Here is a 19,040-nt window from a genome sequence, read left to right as displayed (position 1 = left end):
TGTGTGTGTGTGTGTGTGTTTCAGGGGTACTGAATGCCTTTGGGGCTGAGATGAATAAGAGATGCGTTCAATGTTTTAATGAACAGGGAGTTTCTGCAGGGATATGTATTCATAAAATAATCATTAAAAATCATATTTGCTGATATCAAATCATTGCAAACTGGCAGATATTTACAAATGTACACATGCCTTCATGCGCGTGTGCACACACCTCTGGGAGCCTGATAACCAGCAGGAGGTGTTTATCTGTGGCTGTTTGGGAGGGAGGACCGTCTGCAGGTCGAGCGCCGTCTCCTTCATTAACACCCACTAACATCCATCTCGTCTCATCACTGCACCCCCGCTCTGAGACTCCAGCATGGCCCCTCCCTCACCTCCCCTCCTCCTGTCTGTCTGTGTCTCACCTTCATTTTGACCTGAGAGGAGACGAGCTCGGGGTGTGTCTGCCCGACTGACTGCTGGTAAGTGTCTGTCTGTGGTTTGGATTGGGGGGTGGAGGGAGGGGGCGGGGGTGGGGGGAGATTTTAAGAGGTATCCTGTGTCAGTGACTGCTGCTCGTTTTATTGGGCTGCTGTGTGGAAACCCTGATTCCACTTGTGGTGATTTTCATGCTTTCATGTGTTCATTCGTTTGTTTAATTTTTAACCAGATGTTCCCTCTTTAGCATTTTTTTTTAGCATTTTTTGCAATCCTTGTTTAAAAAAATCACCTCCAAAAATTCCCAAACATGAATCTGTTAATCAAGAAATAAATAATAAATAACTGAGTCGAGTTTAGACCTTGTGTTCATTCAGTTTTGCTGAATGAATTATGGTACTTGAGCTTCATTAAACCTCTCACAAGATATATAAAATATTATGTTTGTCAGAAAGCAGCTTTTGTATGAACAGATGTGCATATGTGTGGATCCGCTGGTCCCTGCAGACACGGGATGAAAAATCACCATAACTGGAGTGGATGAAATGTTTTATTTACCATTTAATCTTTATATTGAATGTGTTTTATCATTTAAAAATGGATCTCAAGGTCTGTTTGATGGAATGTGGCTCATGGTCCTAATTAGATGTTATTAGTGTTCTAAAGTGCAGCAGGTAGTGTACACTTTGAGATGCAGAGGACTAATTACGTAAAATAAACTGAGCCGCTTAATTCACATGAAACCCCTGATTTAAAGTTGGAGTGTTGGCGCCTCTAACGCCCCCCCGTTCATACATCAATCTTGCATTAGCACTGCAGGCAGTTCAACATCATGAATGTTTAACTGAACACAGAAAAGTCATCAGTATTTATTTCACTCTGGGAGTGTAAAACTTCCAGCAGTCCTGAGGCCAAATGAGCTCGACGAGAGAACAAGCAGCTCTCTGATCAGAAATAACTGTCACAACTTAACGCAGGAACGTCGGCTGCGTCGCCACAACGCTCCTTGTACTGAAGCTTTGCTCCTCTTAGAGCCACAATGAGGCTGTGTTGCAGCTTTAAAGGGTCAGTTCACCCAAACGGAATAAAAAAAAAAGTCCTTTAAGACTTTAGTCTCCACTCTAATGCAATGGAGATGAACAGAACTTGTTTTGTGGTGCTCACAGCATTGATTTTCATTTAAAATCAGCAGTGACATGTTTTTTTTCCATAACCTATAAAACAGTTTTCATAGGGATTATTCATAAGTGGAATCATTCCAGTGAAATCAGCCATCCAGCTCTTAAAAATGGATTTATTTGCTCTGGTTATCAGTATTTTGAAGATCCAAATCAGTGGAAGTTGAGTAAATAACTGACCCACTTCAGTATGTGATATGTATTTTATCCCTAAATTGACCCTTTAACAAGACATTTCCTCATTACTTTGCAGTAAATGAACGTCCTGCACTCAGTAATAAAATAATATTGGATCCACGTAAACGCTAATTCATATTTGTCCACTCAGTACAATTTTCCACTGATTTTATTGGACAGCATTTCAATTCAGCGTGGATTACTGTCAAATAATAACAGATAGATGGACTGAAGATGAGCACCGTGGCGGACCTGGGAGTTAACCGAGCTGCCATCTTGCTGTTTTCAGTCAAACACCAGCAGTAACGGTCCGGGCGGGTACAGCCAGCCGGGTCGCCACTCCGTGTCGGTGGAGGTTCAGATGCAACGGCAGAGACAGGAGGAGAGAGACTCGTTCGCCCAGGCGCAGCGACAGTACAGCTCCCTGCCACGGTAAGAGTGTGTGTGTGTGTGTGTGTGTGTGTGTGTGTGTGAGACAGGCTTGATATGATGTTGTGTTTGATGTTTATTGCTGTCTAACAATCAATATGTGCTCAGAGATTATGTGTTTGTTAGTACATGTTGAATCTTCTCGTGTTCCTGCTGTCTGCTGTGAAATGTGTCCAGGAGGCTGAAAGTGTGTTTGTGTCTGTTTCGGATCTCTAATTCAACGTAATGTGCCATAATGTGATGTGTGTGTGCACTTGTTTCACATACACTGTGGGGACATAGGTCTGTTTGCACAGTCACATTGTGGGGACTCGCCTGCCTCATGGGGACAAAATGCAAGTCTCTGTAATGTGACTCATTACATTTTAGGGTGAAGACTTGGATTAAGGTTCAGGTTAGGGTTACGGTAAGAGTCAAGGAACTGCCTATAAGGGTTATGGTGAGGCTAAGTCTCTAAGAAGTGAATGTGAGTCTATGTAATGTCCCCAAAAGTGATGGAAACGCGTCTGTGTGTGAGTGCATGTTCCCATGTATTACTCACATTGTGGGGACTCACCATACTTGTGGGGACAAAATGTAGGTCCTCATAATAAATTATCCAATTTTATGGTGAAGACTTGGGTTAGGGTTAGGGCAAGTCTTGAAAATGAATGTAAGTCTATGTAATGTCCCCAGGAGTGATGAAAACCTAAAGTGTGTGTGTGTGTGTGTGTGTGATTTGTGCATGCCTGTAAGAGCATGTGAGATTCACTGTAATAGCCTTGTGACAGTAATGATTCCATATATAACATCTGAATAAGAAAAAAGAAAAGAGGTCATAGCTGATCAGAGTCAGACAATAAACCTACGCACACACACACACGCACACACACACCGGAAAATCTGTTTAAGTCCAACATATGGAAATCTCTTCAGTCATAATGTCCGTTGAAAAGAACAATTTAAATTCGGCTAAAATAAAACTTCCACATATCCTTCTATTAACAAATAAATCATGTTTTTCTGAGTGTCTCGGCTATAGGCGAGCATGTGCCTCGATAAAACAACCGTTATATTTGTTTCACTGTTGCTTCACTCTGATGAGTCGCAGAGATCAGACATGAGCAAACAAGCAAACCTCAACAAGCTTCATCTGAAACCATGATGTCATTCTCTACTTCAATACACTCAATGAACAGAGCTACTGTTTGACTGGAATTTTATTTGTCCGGTACTTTGAAATCATCAAGGACAAGTGGACCAGCCCAAATCCAACGGAAACCCTGACACACACACACACACACACACACACACACACACACTCAGGATGGACAGTTCATGTTACCCTCTCACACAGATCTGACATGATGGCTTTCCTCTCCCGTAATGTAATTCTCTTTGATCTGCATGCTATGACTGCCTGTTGTTCCAGGAAGTGCTAGTGCGCGCGTTTGTGTGTGTCAGTGTGTGTGTGTGTGTGTGTGTGTGTGTGTGTGTGTGTGTGTGTGGCGAGGGGTGGCAGGTACAGGAAGTGACATATTGGAGACATGGGGACATTTTTCTTAATTTGAAAAGTCTATATAGGGTTGCTTGGATTTGTCAGTTAAGGGTTAGGAGTGGAGGAAATGTTCTGCAGAGTTATTAACATGCTTACCTAAGCAGTCTGTAATTACTCACTCAAACCCTTAAACACCGCGTCAGGTTGAACCAAGCGCACCTGTCCTGGTGCAGATCATCAAATTGCACTTACCGTACATATACAACATTAAATACATTATCTTCTATTACTTCACCATCGTGCCCTAATCCACTGTTATCGACATAAATCCCTTCCTTGATAAATATTGCAGGCAGCTTTGCTGAAAGATTAATGAACTACCGTCTCGCTCCAGCGGTCAGAGGCAACATCCTGTGGCCACGTCCCCTCACTTTTCCACTAATTCCATTAAGAAACTGTTCTGTTTGGATAAACCCTGCTGTAGTATCTTGAGAACACTTAACTATTGTTTGAGTTAGAGCATACCATCGTGTGAAGTCAGAGGCTGAGACAGAGTAAATACGGCGTTGAGGAGATCCCAGCCTTGATGGGATTCATATGGGCCAGCGTCGTTCGCAGAGGGGGAAATTCTTCATGTGAGCATGACTGGATTGTGAAAGGCGACATGATTTATGGCGATTGCGTTCCTTAAAAAACAGCTTTCATTTTAGATAAAGGTCAGTTCCCTTCTGGGCGAGACCCTTTCCTAAACAAGAGCTGTGAGTGAAAATAAACCGCTGCCATTTGAAACAGTGACGGCGGATGAAGGGCCCTCATATTCATCACCGGCGAGCGCCATTGATCTCAGAGCCAAAGTAATGCCATTATGGGAGAGCAAAGGCTGGCTGCAACAGCTGCAGCAGGCATTTGGTCTCACCAATGTGTGTCTGCATGCATGCATGTGTGTCACAGCCACATGTCTATCTGCACCGCGCTACAACCTCTCACAAAGTCTCCGTTTTTTTCTCCCTCAGTCTCTCTGTCACCTTTCCCCCTCTCTTTTTTTATCATCTGTCATGCTTCACCGTGTGCATGCACAGAATACCGAACAGTACACATCTTTCTGTATTTACCACACATGTACATGCTCCCCCTTGGCACGGCATCAGACGGAGCGAGCGATCTGGTTTGCATTTCTCAGCAGGGAGGCAGACCAGCTCTGGCCTCTTTGTCAACATATGAAATGAAATCAGATGCCGGGGACGCCTGTCTCTGAAAATTGGAATCACTCAACCGTGTGCAAGAATAAACCTGGGCTATATTCTCCTATCTCACTGATCGAGGAGCGTATCCATTCCCAATTGCATTCAATCTCTGTTGAATAAAAACAAAGGTCTTTTCTATTCTCATTAAGGATTTTTTTCCCCTCCCCTTCCCACTCAAATCCAAACACAGGAATAATACGATTTCTTCACAGCCGACTGATAAACCCGCTAATTATACGTGGCTCTGAGTCAATTCCCACTGATGTATTTGTGTGTCTTCCTCTTCTCTCTCTCTGCTCTGGTTGGGCCTTGCCCTCGAGATAAAGGGGTGGAGCTGTAGGGTTTGGGACGTTCATGCATATCATATGGGCTCACACACATGCACACAAAGGCAGAGCTGCCACAAAGAGGCTAGCCAAGCAGAAATGAGAGGTGATGTCACACATCTGGATCCCCCCCCCCCGCTCCCATGTTTCTGGTAAACGACAAGGCAACCACCCAATAGCATGACAACTAACCGTGCCTTTAAGACACTTGTGTCAGGTGTCAAATAGCAGCCCGGGCACCTCCTTTTGCAAAAGGTCTGCTGTTACTGTCTGTCAGATCCAATGGTTGTTTGTGTCTGTCTTGAAATGGGCCTAATGGGCTGGAAGGGGGCTTTGACATCGTTAGGTCTCCCTGTATGTTGTTACCATGGGCTCGTGCTTGCCCAGAGGCAGCTCATGACGGTGCCACATTTTCATTGAATGTGATGTCTTGGCTAGCATGCAACTGACAGTACAATCATTTTTCAGCAAACATCCAAACTGGTTATGTGCTCTGAGCAAACATATTTGGTGCTGGAGATGTTTTTCCCATCAGACCAGGTCACAGTAAGTGGCTAAGAGGGTTCACGCTGTGTGTCATGGAGACAGAAAGTGTTTGAGAAGGAAAGAATTAGAGAGCACCGATCGGCTCATATGTGTGATTGTTTTAAATTGCATCACCTGATTTATGCCGTTTGCATCAGAAATCCCAGTTTGTCCAGCTCATGAATCGATCATACAAAAGTCTCACAATCGTACCTTCAGACTTTTTCTTCAGTAGCGGCCGTACTCCAGTTGATGCATGTACATTCAAAGTTATTGTGCAAACAGGAAGCTAATGCAACATGACTTTCCCAGTTGCAGATTAGTGAATGCAATGTAAACAAATATTGGTGAATAAACAAGCAACATTGGACTTTCTGTTTTCATCAGTCAGCTCAGAACATATTCATCGTAAAGGGGAAGAAAAATAGGATGACGAATGAAAAAACCCATGAAAATTCACCTTTTTTCCTCAATTTCTTCAACACTGAAATCAATTAGAAGCTGCGAGAAAAGAAAAGTCATGGATGTGTCATTTAGGTTTCTCTTGAAAGAATCGTATGAAAACAGAAGTCGAGACACATCTCATGTTTTCCTCTGCTGTGTCCTCTCTCCTCACCAGGCAACCCAGAAAGAACCCCAGCTCCATCTCCCAGGACTCGTGGGATAAGGCGTACCCACCCGGCGAAGGCTTCCAGACAGCCAAGGACAACCCCAGGTACTCCAGCTACCAGGGCTCCAGGAACGGCTACCCGGGCGGCGGCGGGGTCAACGCCCGAGTCCTTCTGGAGGCCCAGGAGCTCCTGAGGCAGGAGCAGAGGCGCCGGGAGCAAGAAGCCAAAGGGAAGTTAATGCAGGAGAGCACCAGTAACAGCAGCTATGAGGGGTACTCAACCGGGCACCTAAAGGACCCAGCCTCCCCCAAGGGTCCGTATCGCCAAGATGTGCCACCGTCGCCTTCGCAGTTAGCAAGGCTTAATAGATTGGGGTCAGAGAAAGGAAGACTTTTTTATTCCTGAGGAGTATTGTTGGACTGATGGATGAAGAGCTCATCAGAGAAGTTGTAAATCAGGAGCTGAAGGGGATTACCTTAAAGAAAGTGGACGCTACAAATCTTGACAAAGGGACAACCTAAGGGTCTTATAGCTTAGCGATGATCTTAGAGGTAAACAGTTGTGCAGTATACTCAGTATGTGGGTGTTTGTGTTCAGTCCCTCGCTGTGCCGATGACCTATAGCAGTAGTCAGTCCCTCCTACAGACATGAGACGTTCAGTGCCTTCTCCGCATTCACGAACACCACAGTCGTCCAGGACTCTGATTCATCGAGATCTGGCACCGTCATGTACTGACAATCAAATGGGCAGACAGGCAAGTGAGTGGGCGTTCTTTTGAGCCCATGGGGAGGCGTAAGATTCTGTGTGTGGGTTTGTGTGTGGGCATGTGACAAGGTACATGCTTCACCATCGACTGTGTGTGACGTGGCTTTACAAGCATCCCCCCGATGACTCTTCCCATCAGTCACAAACCGCCCTTTCTTCACTTCACTAAAGTTAACATCCGACCCCGACCGACGCTGCCGGCGTTTCTCGCCGCTCTTTTTCTCTCCTTCCAGCGTTTTCTCCTCAGCGATCGAGCTCTCTCACTTGAGTCCTCCCCTGGGAGCCGAGAAAACAAGGCAAAGTGTATGAAAGACGAAGGGCACAGTGTGTGTGTTATTAATAAAAAAAGCACCCCTCATAAATGATTCATATCGTGTGTTATCTCCGTGGAGGAGACCCAGGCAGAGAGGGTAGACAGCTCTGATCCTTTGCCTGGCCCCCCTGCACTGCTCTGGGCTTGTTTCCCTGGCCCGCCTGCCTGTCTGTCTGGAGCTCTGGCTTCCATCCTCCTCTCGTTCTCGTCGCCTCTCTGTTCATTACCTTTCTTTCTTCTACCTCAACACCCCCACCTTTATCCTCCTCTCCTTCTCGCTCATCTCCCACCTTCCTCTCATCTCACCCCTCCCCTTCCTCTTGCTCTTCCTCCTGCTACCCACTACCACCCTCCTCCTCCTCCTCGTCTCCCGAGTCAGGCTCTGCACTGAATTTTTCATCACAAGCCACCTGCTGCCTGCCAGAGCCAAATAACGCTGCCACCAAAGGCACCGACAGAGGGCCCGGCTTCTGACATAAAGAGAGGAATAAAAGAAAAAAAAAGAGCCAGAATAAAGATGGTTAGAGAGACAATGAGCCTCCCAGTGAGAGATTAACTGGAGCTTTTCTCCCAGTTTAACAAAAGGCAAAATTGTCGTCAAGAGTTAATTGCTTTCAATTTGCTGTAATTGCTTTCTCTATTTTTACCTTTTTAAGCTGACACTCTAGAATTTTTGGAAAATGTTTCTTTGAACTTCTCTCTTCCAAAAAAATAGTTTATATGGAAACATTTTTCCAGTGTGACCAGTAAAGGCCTGGTTTGACGAGAAAGCCGAACAAAATAAGCACTGCAAGAAAATTGGTGACATACATAGAGGGCTAGTTAGCCTGCTAGCACAATGCTATCGACGATCGTGGTCACTATAGCTCTCTGACTTTGCTACCTTGCTAACTGTTGTTAAAATAGGTTCATAGTTCATTCAGAAGATGTATTTGTACCATCTACTCCAGTCTTAATGCCTCTTTTATGGAGCAGTTTATACTCCAACAGAGCAGATGGTGGAGCTAACAGAGCTAAGTAGTTAGCCACGTTAGCTTCCTTCCATTTCCTCAAAGGGGCAGCGCTGTCAAGACAGATTGGTATTGGACAAAAGCGGGAATTCGTGGGCCAAAAGTAAAGTTTGATGAAAAGGTTTCATGCAGTTTTGCTTTGCTTCTGAGAGCAAATTGTGGCTGATTCCATTAAAATTTAATTTGAGATGTTTTAAACACTGGTGTGACTGGGCCTTAAGCAGGACAGAGTGTTTGGTAAGAGATGAGATTGCTTTTAAATTCACTTTTCAATGCTGTGAGGACCACAAATGAGTACCTCCAGTGTATCAGGGGGGTGACAGAAATCTCCAAAACCTGAACAAATGTAACCAAAACTAGATGCATGACTAAACACTGTATCTACTGTAGGAGATCGCTCTTGGTGAAATAGTTTTTGATTAGGAATCAGGCTCGCCCAGTGGCTTGTTCCATTATGACCTGAGAGTATTTTCATTCCAGTCAAACTCTACAGCTGCTGATTAGCATTTTTTTCACCCAGAGAGGAGGAAGTAATCAGTGAAACCAGCTGCTGGAGTTGTAGGTCTGAGAGAAGACCTTGGACGTCGATGACACATGCTTAAATCACTGCCACATCCCACCAGCCCACTAATATCATTTTTACAGTAGGAGGAAACCGATCCTCTCAGTCTGAACCGACCCTTCTTTGACGTCACTAATGTTTGCGACATGATTGTCTGTGCCTGCGAGTGGACGAATGAGATCGAGCTGAGGGCGAACTTTAAACAAAAGGGAAATACATTAAAAAAAAGTTGCTATCATCAAGCTGTGGAAAACAAACAGGCGGTACGTAATTGCCCTTCACTCCTACACATTCTCCATGCGCAGAGTGAAGCTGCATGACATACATTATCTCCCGCTGGTTAATGAAGACGCTTGCTGGGAAAGATTCAGGCTTAGTAGAGGTAATAAATGAGAAGCTGAAGGGAGAAAGAAGATGAAGAAAACAGGACTTTTAATGGCATTATTCCAGTGTATAAACCTGTATTTTAACCTGAGGAAAGTTCACAGTACTGCTCTGATTTAAGCTAACTAAAATACCCCTTCTGCATTATGTATGTACGTGGGTGCAACAACACAAACACACTACCCTTGCCAGTGTGTTGTTGAACCCACACTACAGTGGAGCTGAGGAAAACTGTCACAGAATAAGATGGAAACTGTGTCGGTGGCGGTGAAATACTATCTCCACTCTGAATGGTTTTTAGTGAAAAGTGTTTGGTTGTAGCGGCCGGCACTTCCTGCTGTGAACACTCGTGCGTCTGGAAATGCAGACGAGCACATTAAGAAGGATGTATTTGACCTGTGAGGGACTTTTCTGCTCAGCCGTCTCGTTACAGGGTCTCGTATCGATAAGTGCCTGAGATAACGTCAGAATATTTCACACAAATAGGGAAACGATGTGATGTGTTCGTCAGTGACACTACAGCACACACACTGCAGTGTGTTTTTTAAGTGTTTTTATGGTATTAAAATGTGTCATTTTTGGGGGTACTCCTTCCTGACCCTTTTTTAAAGTTTATTTACAAGAGCCAACACTTACAAGCGGTTATCAGTGTATTTGTATCCTGTTTGACATTGCCTTCAACCATGCTGTACCATGATGTGTTTTAAAGTATAAAAAGAAATGGAAGCTGATGTGCAATTGTTTTGTTTTTGTTGTTTTTTGTTTTTTTTTCCAGAAAACTTTTACATGATATATTAATGTACACAGCCACTTTTCCTGTACATATCAAATTTAGAATAAAACGGAAGGCTGTTTCATCCTGTTTACAACCTCGCCCGTCTCTCTGCTTGTCCTACCTTGTCTGTCCTCGGCCCCGGCTTTGAACTGGGATCACATGAGTCTTCGATTAAGCGGGACGGACTTATTCTGCTGTCAAATGTCAAATCTGTCCGGTCTGCTCGCTGATGTCTTCTTCTGAGAGGCTGACAAATACAAAAGAGACAACGTACGACGTGAGACATCATTAGCTCCTTTGGGGAAATCTCACAGCAACTGAAACCAACATTCGGCTTCTCTGCAACAACTGTGTAACCGATCTGTTGAGCGCACTGAGGTAATCTCCCTAAACGCTGTTGTGTTTCCTGTTATTAAGTCCGTTCCCACTGTCCCTCACAGGGGATCTGCTGAGCAGCTCCCTGCTACTGTTTTTGCTCTGAAGGTCAAAGGTGACGTCCTAACCAAATACCGCTAATGCTACTTAAGCCAACCAGCCGAACGTGTTGGAAGAAACTGAGATAAGAGAACAGAGGAAAAAGAGGTGGAGGCAGAGAAATCCCTTTGCCTCATCCTGTGCTTTTATCCTTCACGGCAGTCTGTTCTTTTTATTGGCTTCACGGTGTGTGAATGAGATTCAGAGGGAGCGCGCCTGCAGAAAATTGTGTCACTGTGGTCCAATTCAGTCTACAGGAGGCATTTCATTTTTACTTTTTTTAATATTTGGCTCTTTGAAATGTTGAACCATAGATGGTCAATGACCTTCAGAGCATTCCCTTTAAGGTGCACTGAGGAAACCCACTCACACACACACACACACACACACACACACACACACACACACACACACACACACACACACACACACACACACACCGGGGTTTGCATTAGTGAGGACATTTGGCACTCACAAGCGTAGATTTACAAGAACACAGGAAGCCGTCTCAGCCGTCTCAGACGTCTCCACAGTGGTACTCAAATACTGCTGAAATATGGAACAGGCACACACACGGCGCTTACTGCAGTTCAGGTGAGGTCGGTGTGTGGAACAGACAGGTGTCATCTCTGCCGACTCTTTATGAAAGAAGAAGAAACTGCTGCCATTAAAGGTTGATTCAGTGATCGTGGTGATGATGACACGGTGGAGTAAATGAGGTTCGACGAGGGCCTTTTTGTTCTCGTAGGAACTATTAGTCTTTAGTACACTTACACACAAACACACACTGGTCCCAGAGGATGTTTCCTGATAACTTTGTTGATCCTCTGACTTTTCATCTGCACAATACGCTGTTTTATGAACAAATACCTGCAGAACTAATGACACTCCCATCAGCCCCAGCTGTACTTTGTATTTAGCGCTAATTTGCAAATGTTTGCCTGCTAGCACGCTAAGATGGTGAACATGGTAAACATTTTACCTGCTGAACAGTGACTGAATTTACAAACAAGCTGTTTGCACAACTAATGAAAATGAATATTCCTCTAATATCTACTAATATATTTACATGCTGACTCTTAATGAACGCAGTTTCCCTCTTTCATTCGTTCAACCACCTTCTTGAAAAGGTCAGCGTTGTGATAGTTGCACATATCCCCTATTTTTCAGAGTGTTTTAAAGTGTGTTTCTCCTTTCAACCAGAAATGTGGGCGTTTCTTTGGTGCATTAATCCCACGTGTCTGAACTGGAAAATGCTCCATTCAGAATTAAAATTCTGAATATTGTCATATTCAGAGAGGTGGAATATGAGCGTGCATGTAAATGTAGTCAGTGCTCCTATTGCATGTTATGAGCCACCAGATCTTGTTTTCTTGTTCAGCATAATGATCCATGAAATAATCAGTGTGTACCATGTGTTTAGGGCAGTGTCCAGAGTCTGCATGCAGAAGTTCCTCTAATTAAGGAGTTGTTTCTCTTGGCTCCATCTGACTTACACAAAAGCAATCTTCTACTGTTTGTGATTAAGCGTTCCGCTTGAGTACTTTAAGTTTTATTATCCTGCTGAAAGACTCATTGATAATCTGTTTTTGGAGAGAAAACTCTGATCTCTTACCAATAACAGGTGATCTTCCTCGTGTAACCTTCATCTGGTTCAGTTCTCTGCCAAAAGCTGCGTAATGAGATCCAACAAACACCCGTGAAAGATGGAAATGGCAACTCTCCAGTGCAAGAATTAACCTCAATTAAATCATGTCTTTATTAACGGTAAACATCAGGCCAATGTGTTCGAGCAGAAAAGCTTTCATAGCAGCATCATGCTCATGACACTTAGCCAGGTTTTCATAATGCCTGTGAAGAATTAGGAATAGTCTACATGAGTGTGGGTCCCGTTGTGTATTTAAAAGTGTTGAACACAGCTACGTACAAGCAGCATCCTCCATATGAAGCCTGCGTGTACGGAGGCCAACATGTGCCACTTTTAACACTGAAATCAATTAATGAACATCTACAAAGAAGGTAATCTAGGTAATTGCAAAACTAATTTTTAAATCTTCTAAATGTAACTTTTATTTTCTCTATTAATATATTTGCATATCAAATTTGATCTCACAATTAATTTGTTTTCAGCTTTTCATAATTTCCATTATCTTAATTTGAAGTTGTGCCATGTAGAAATTAAAGAGCAGCACCAGGAGCTCTGATTGGCCAGCTGTTATGTTGGTGTGGAAAACTGAACCTTGTATATTATTTTTTTCACTTTGAGTTTTAAATGCATAATTCAAATATAATTAATCAATCCACAAATGCTTTTTAATTGTTTGATTTTAATGACTTCTTAGCACATGCTAATTTAATTTGTCTTTGGGATTTTGTTGTGTTGTAGCTCTCTGAAATGCACCTTTTTGGAATATAAGAAGGTTTTTGCTGAGAGCAGTAAACAGCTGTGCACCAGGTCTCACAGATGCATCTTAACAACTTGCAGAACAACACAGTGACACACATACAACATCCTGCTCATGAGGCCAGTAAACTTTACCTTCTGTATTATTCTCTCCTTTAGCAGCGCTGCAACATTTTAATGCGCTCCACATCACCCCTGGAGCAATGTCACGGATCATTTCAACTGCAGCCCTTTCTGTCAACAGCGAGCCACAACAAGAGGCTGCTAAACCTTTTATTTTACAGCCACCGCTGCCATCCGTGCACCGTGTCACCATTAACACAGCCTATTATTTTGTTTAATGTCACGCTCACCTTGCACAGTGGGCGGTTTAGCCGTTGAGCTAACTGAGAGGTCGGATAAACGCCTGTTCAGAGGTGACACCTGTTTCTGCTCACTTAATGTGCGCTTTTTTTTTTCTCCCTGCATTCATGTTGAGGATGGAGAGTTCACAGATGACACCATCTCTCTGGCATTCGGGGAGGAAGCTGGAGAAGTTGCAAAAAGCAGGGGAAGACATGGGACCGTAAATCAAGGCAGGAGACAAAGGAAACTAACTGAGGAAGTTCTCCAGATTTAACCTCCTTCCGACTTGTAGAACATCTGGACAGAGCTTTTTTTGTAGGTTTTGTCATGTAGGTTTTGACCTTAAAAACCACACAGACTCAACAATCTCATGAATGCATGTTGGCATACATACGAGAACGTGCAGGTTCAGGATCTGAGCAACTCTTGTAAATCCAAGAAAAGCAGCCATTTGCAGTGACTTCTCTAAAATAGTAGAGGAATGTGTTATTGTGCTGACATGAGATCCTGTCATTGTACCCTGTATCAACATGTCTCCAAGACTAACTGCTGCACATTCATCGACTTAAGTGAAAGTTAGTCACATTCTTTAGCTTTGTACCTTTGCTCACAGCAGCTTGCTTAGTCCAGCAGCTATTTGGTGTTTTTCTTTAGCATGTTTTAGCTGTTTTCCACCATGAAACTAAGCTCTCCTGGTGATCATTATGCAACAAAGATATGCATCTGCAGAGAAAGGAAAGCAGTTTTCATTTCCTTCATTGGAGGAGGTATGACTTCATTTTCTCCTGAACATAAATTTATGTGAGACTCTTGGGCAATGTTAGCATAAAGCTAAAGTGAGAGGGAAAACAAATGATGGACAGGAAATAGATTTGCTTAAATGATACAGAGAGGACACAGAATAGTTGTCCGGAGCCCAAACCCAAAATAATAAACACCATCTTCGACACAGAAAAGCTAAACTAGGCCCAAAAGAAACACAACAATACTGCTAAACGCCTTGAATCAGCAAACACAGACCAGCATCACCAGCACAGAACGGGAAAAACAACTTCCAGGAGCCTCAAATCCGACAAGCATTGACTCCGACAGGATTCAGTCCAACTTCCCTCTGTCAAATGCTCCATGAAATGACTCTAACACGCCCTGCTCTCGTCTGCTTAGCCCCACTTAGCCATGAAACCGTCTTCCTGGATTTGATGCCTCCTGTATCCGGACACTGAGCTGTCTGAGGCTGGCAGGTTCCCCAGTCGGCCTACAAGAGGCTGAGTGCTTCATCTCAGCGGTATCCTGGAGGAACTCTGATCTGAAAGGAATGACACGTATGTGAGCCAGATATGCTGTCAGCTGCAGGACGGCCGCAGCTCTAGTTGTTCAAAGGTGCGGGACTGCACTGAACTAGCCGGCTTTTTCAGTTGGTGTTTTTAATGGCACATGTACAGTAAAGTCTTTCATGAACTAAAGATAGGTTGTGCCAATATTGTTCTGCCAATTATTAATGGAGAGCAGCAGAGCAGCCATGAAAATGTGCCGATCATTACTTAAAAAAACAAAGCTCCTGTGGAAAGTATGCTGCACACGAGCCAAAGGCTGCGTGTTTAATGGATCTCAAAAACATCTGACTTTTACACATGTGGATAGCGCTGTTCTAGTTTAGACTGAGCAGAATTATAACAACTGGTTTCTGTTGCTTTGTGTGTGTGTGTGTGTGTGTGTGTTTGCAGGATGTGCTCGTGGACGGATACACCTGTTGTACCAATCATTCAATTAAGACACTCAGGTCCAGACACGTGCTTTCTGCTGTGTTGAACACCACAGCTCCTGCTCCTACACATGAATGTGCCTGAAGTTTGCTTTTTTTATACAATCCACTGGATGAGCAGACGTCAAACTGGCCACAGCTGCTGTTCCCTGTGAATGTAGAAACATTTTACAGCCATTTTTCAAGCCAACAGGAGGTGAGTGTTTCATATTCAAGTCAGATTTTGGGTGGAGTGTCAATGCACTTTCATGTTTTTTCTGGAAACTGAGCTTAACGTTGAGGCATATTTGTCAAACCTGCTGAGATCAGAACTGCTGTAAATGCACAATGCAGGAACGGTGGGTCCAGCCCGACTCCACGTTTAATGATTCCTAAATGCATTTTGCAAAATGCATTTCCTTCATAATGATGCTGTTGGTTCAGGCTTTGTGGAATAGATGACATTGCAACTTTCCAGTTGCACCACCTGAATGATGATTGCCTGGATCTGACTCAATCATTTTAATCACTAAGAACAACAAAAGAATCATTATTTGTCCTGGTGGCGTCAAAGCTCAGTCTCTTGTAGCAGAAGACGACGCAGTACATCCGGCTGTTTACGTGTAACCTTAGATTGTCTTTGCATTACTTATTTGGCCTTTGTAGGAACATTATCTTTACATCTCCATCTGGCTTGAGTACATGAGGTTTGCTGATATTAGTGGCAAATTCCAGCCACTCTGCTGAATCAAATTGTGTTGTTTACTTACTAAGATCTGTTCTCACTGACTAGTTATTCTGTGCTTCATTAGTTCAGTCATTGCAGGTTTGAACTGGTTTTGTACAATGCAGAGCTTCCAGTCACCAGTGTGAGGAGCTCCAATGAAAAAAGCTGCTCATTTGTAAACTTTGTCAAAATGTCCTTCATTCACATGCTGAACACCTCGACCTGCTACTGGGGCTTGACTCTGGTTGTGTGTCTGGTTGATTGACGGCTCCACCTTTTGCTGCTCAGATGGCCTCCTGGTCCGCTGCGCCGTGGACTCTTGGAGGTTATTTTGAATTTGACCTCTCCTGCTGTTTCCTGTCCTAATTTTCCCCATCCAGTAAAGAGCCAGAAAAATATGGCAAATAAAGGAAATTACCTTCGGGTCCAGGCCACAGTTTTACTAGACAGAGACAAGTATACGTTGTATGGTGGAAGCAGATGTGTGATCATAGGGCAGAGGAGATAGGTGAATGAAGGGGAAAGTACCACCACCTGTGGAGGGAGGCGCCGCTGTGGGTGACCATCTGGTAGAGGTGCTCAAAGTAATGATCATATGCATATAAGCTCTGTGTGTTGGGAGGTCGAAGGGAAAACAAAGATTCATTGCTTTTCCAGGTTTGTGGATTGCATCAAAGAGCTACTGCTGGTCTGGTGTTACTCTATATTTTCTTATTGGAAACAGGTGTTTGTTGGGGACTACTTTCAGCAGTGGATTAATACACATTCTGTCATTAAGTGAGTATGACCACAGCAGGATGGTGAATGTGCCCACGTTCCTGTTAATGAGGACACATTTCACCACTGATGTGCCTCACTGATGTGTTTTTATTGCTTTTATAGCACAAAGGAAAACCGTAGACATCTTGCTTTTGATCTTGGGATTTGTTGAAAATAAGAAAAATGTAGAATATTTTCACCCTTACAATTTAAAGAGGCATATTACGCTTTTTGGATTTTTGCCTTTCCTTTGGTGTGTTGAATAGCTTTTTTTATGCATGTAAAACATCTGAACAGTTGCAAAGCCCAAAGACCACACCAAAGAGAGCCATTTTCTCCTCAACTACCCGAAACACAATGTCAGTAGTCCAGCAAAGCAACCAATTTCCCTGCAGACAGAATCACTGTAAGTGCTACTGGTTTTGAGCAATAAAAGTATGAACACACTGAAGTAGAAGGGCTTTTTTCCACCTCAATGTTTTTTGCACATAGATGCTTGCAGGTGACTATATCTGGGACTTATTAGCTGGAAAACACAGTGGGACCACAGCATGAAGCCTTATCCTTATCCAAGTTCAGTAAAAACTGATAACAATACCACAGAAAATGAATATTTTCACATTTTCTCTAGGCAATTTAGGCATTCTCCAAAAAAATGCAATTTACTCTACATTTACTTGGCTATTGCCACAGTTCAGCTTTCGTTAGCTTAGTTGTTATACATTTGTGCGTGTGTTGCTGCTGCGATAGAGCTGCATGTGAAAAAGAAACTGCAGGAATTCATTTGCTTGGCAACACTTGCGCAACTTTGTGGAGATGGAGAGAAAATCAGTGTTGCAGCAGTGGACAGTCTGAGAAATAAACATTCGACCCATCACCACATTTCAGGGCTCTGAGACTGAGTCTGCATCTGCAATTCATGATCGATCTCTCATGTTCAGAAACTGGTGGGAAAAAAAAAACTGAAGTTGAAATTGGGTTTTTATTTTAGAAACTAGCCTTGCTTTACCTTTGAGGCCAGAAGGACATTTGCTGCCTCCACCTTTATGTTGTGCTGGTGTTGTTATTTACACTCATGCATCTTTGCAGTGCCTACACATGCTGGATACTGTCTGCCACACAGCTCTGAGGCTTATTACAAATTTGAAAGCCCTTACTCATCACTGCTCTTTGTGTGCTTGGGTTGGATGGTGTGCCTTGGATTAGGATTGTGTGAACAAATGTATACATGTGTTTAAATGACCTAAACAGACATAACTTTCAGTAAATATGCTATATGTGTTGACTGTGTGGGAGTGTATTTTTGATCACAGAGCGCGCATGCAAATGTGTTTAAAGGAAATGACTGAATAATTCAAACATTTCTTTCTGTGTGTGTCTGCACAACAGTCCGCAACCACGAAAGTGCCTCTCTGAGTTTGCACAGATGCCATTATTTCCTCTCCTCCTCCCACCTGGTGATTTGAGGTGCTGATAAAAAAGGACCGCTCGATGATTCATCTCTTTTTATCCAGCCGGCTTCTGTTCATCCCGGTCTTTATTTCCAGGTGAGGAGCGGCCAGACGGGGAACGTCTTTATCCTTTTTTAAGTGTAATGTCAGACGCCGCAGTGCGACACTCACTGTCAGCCTCCTTTTACAGGTTCAAATTCCTTTTTCGAGCCAGTTCATTCAACACAATAGACTTGTGGATCAACCCCGAGCAAAGTGCGATTAATTCTGAGCCACAGAACAAGGTGTCATCCTCTCTCTTTGTCCCATCAGTCATCTGATGCCAGTGGATGTTAATCACTTCTTACGTGTATATCTGTGACCCCACAGATGGTCCATTTTGGTTCAGGGGCCACACCAAAACCCAATCAGAAGCGGAGCAACTGGTTCTGCTTCCTTTGTGCCACTGACAATGAGATGTGTAGATGTTGCAGAGGGCGGACAGGGAGTGAGTTCTGTGATGGTGCCAGTAGGGATGAAGATTAATGACACCGCCAGGCCTGTGTCTCCTGTTTAATAATGCTTATTCATCACTGTCGCCGCATGCCGACGGCCCTGCACTCAGCAAACACATACACAGAAATGAGCTAAACACTCACATAATTCCACACACACGTACTTCATAACCAGAATGAGAGATTATTTTTCCACTTCCTATTTGCCACCTACTGTATGTGTGTGTGTGTGTGTGTGTGTGTGTGTGTGTGTGTGTGTGTGTTGCAGTAACCTGACATGTAAAGTCCCCAGCTGTGTCTGTGTGTGCTCATGAAAGTGTTTCTTCTCACTGCAGTGATCTGGGTTTATGTAGATTTGCATACAATTCCACAAAACAAGCTTATCACAGGGACTTGTGGAGCACGTGTAAACATCTTTTATGTGATTTGAAAGCACGGTGCACAACTGTAT

General features: G+C 43.6%; 1 protein-coding gene across 7 annotated transcripts in view; it reads left to right on the top strand.

The window, feature by feature from the left end:
- pard3ab (par-3 family cell polarity regulator alpha, b) overlaps positions 1–10,288 on the top strand; it is a 207,466-nt gene extending 197,178 nt beyond the window's left edge. For 6 of the 7 annotated variants that reach the window (XM_076744050.1, XM_076744048.1, XM_076744047.1 and 3 more), the window contains 2 exons: positions 2,062–2,204; positions 6,393–10,288. In XM_076744050.1, the coding sequence (XP_076600165.1) occupies positions 2,062–2,204; positions 6,393–6,789 (540 nt within the window). In that variant the 3' untranslated portion in view covers positions 6,790–10,288. The remainder of the gene's footprint in view (positions 1–2,061; positions 2,205–6,392) is intronic. The other variant, XM_076744051.1, reaches the window with a different exon arrangement.
- Positions 10,289–19,040: the final 8,752 nt, after the last annotated feature.

Source organism: Chaetodon auriga, chromosome 12 (assembly GCF_051107435.1).
Source record: "Chaetodon auriga isolate fChaAug3 chromosome 12, fChaAug3.hap1, whole genome shotgun sequence".
Taxonomy (NCBI): domain Eukaryota; kingdom Metazoa; phylum Chordata; class Actinopteri; order Chaetodontiformes; family Chaetodontidae; genus Chaetodon; species Chaetodon auriga.
This window is presented reverse-complemented; position numbering and strand designations above follow the sequence as displayed.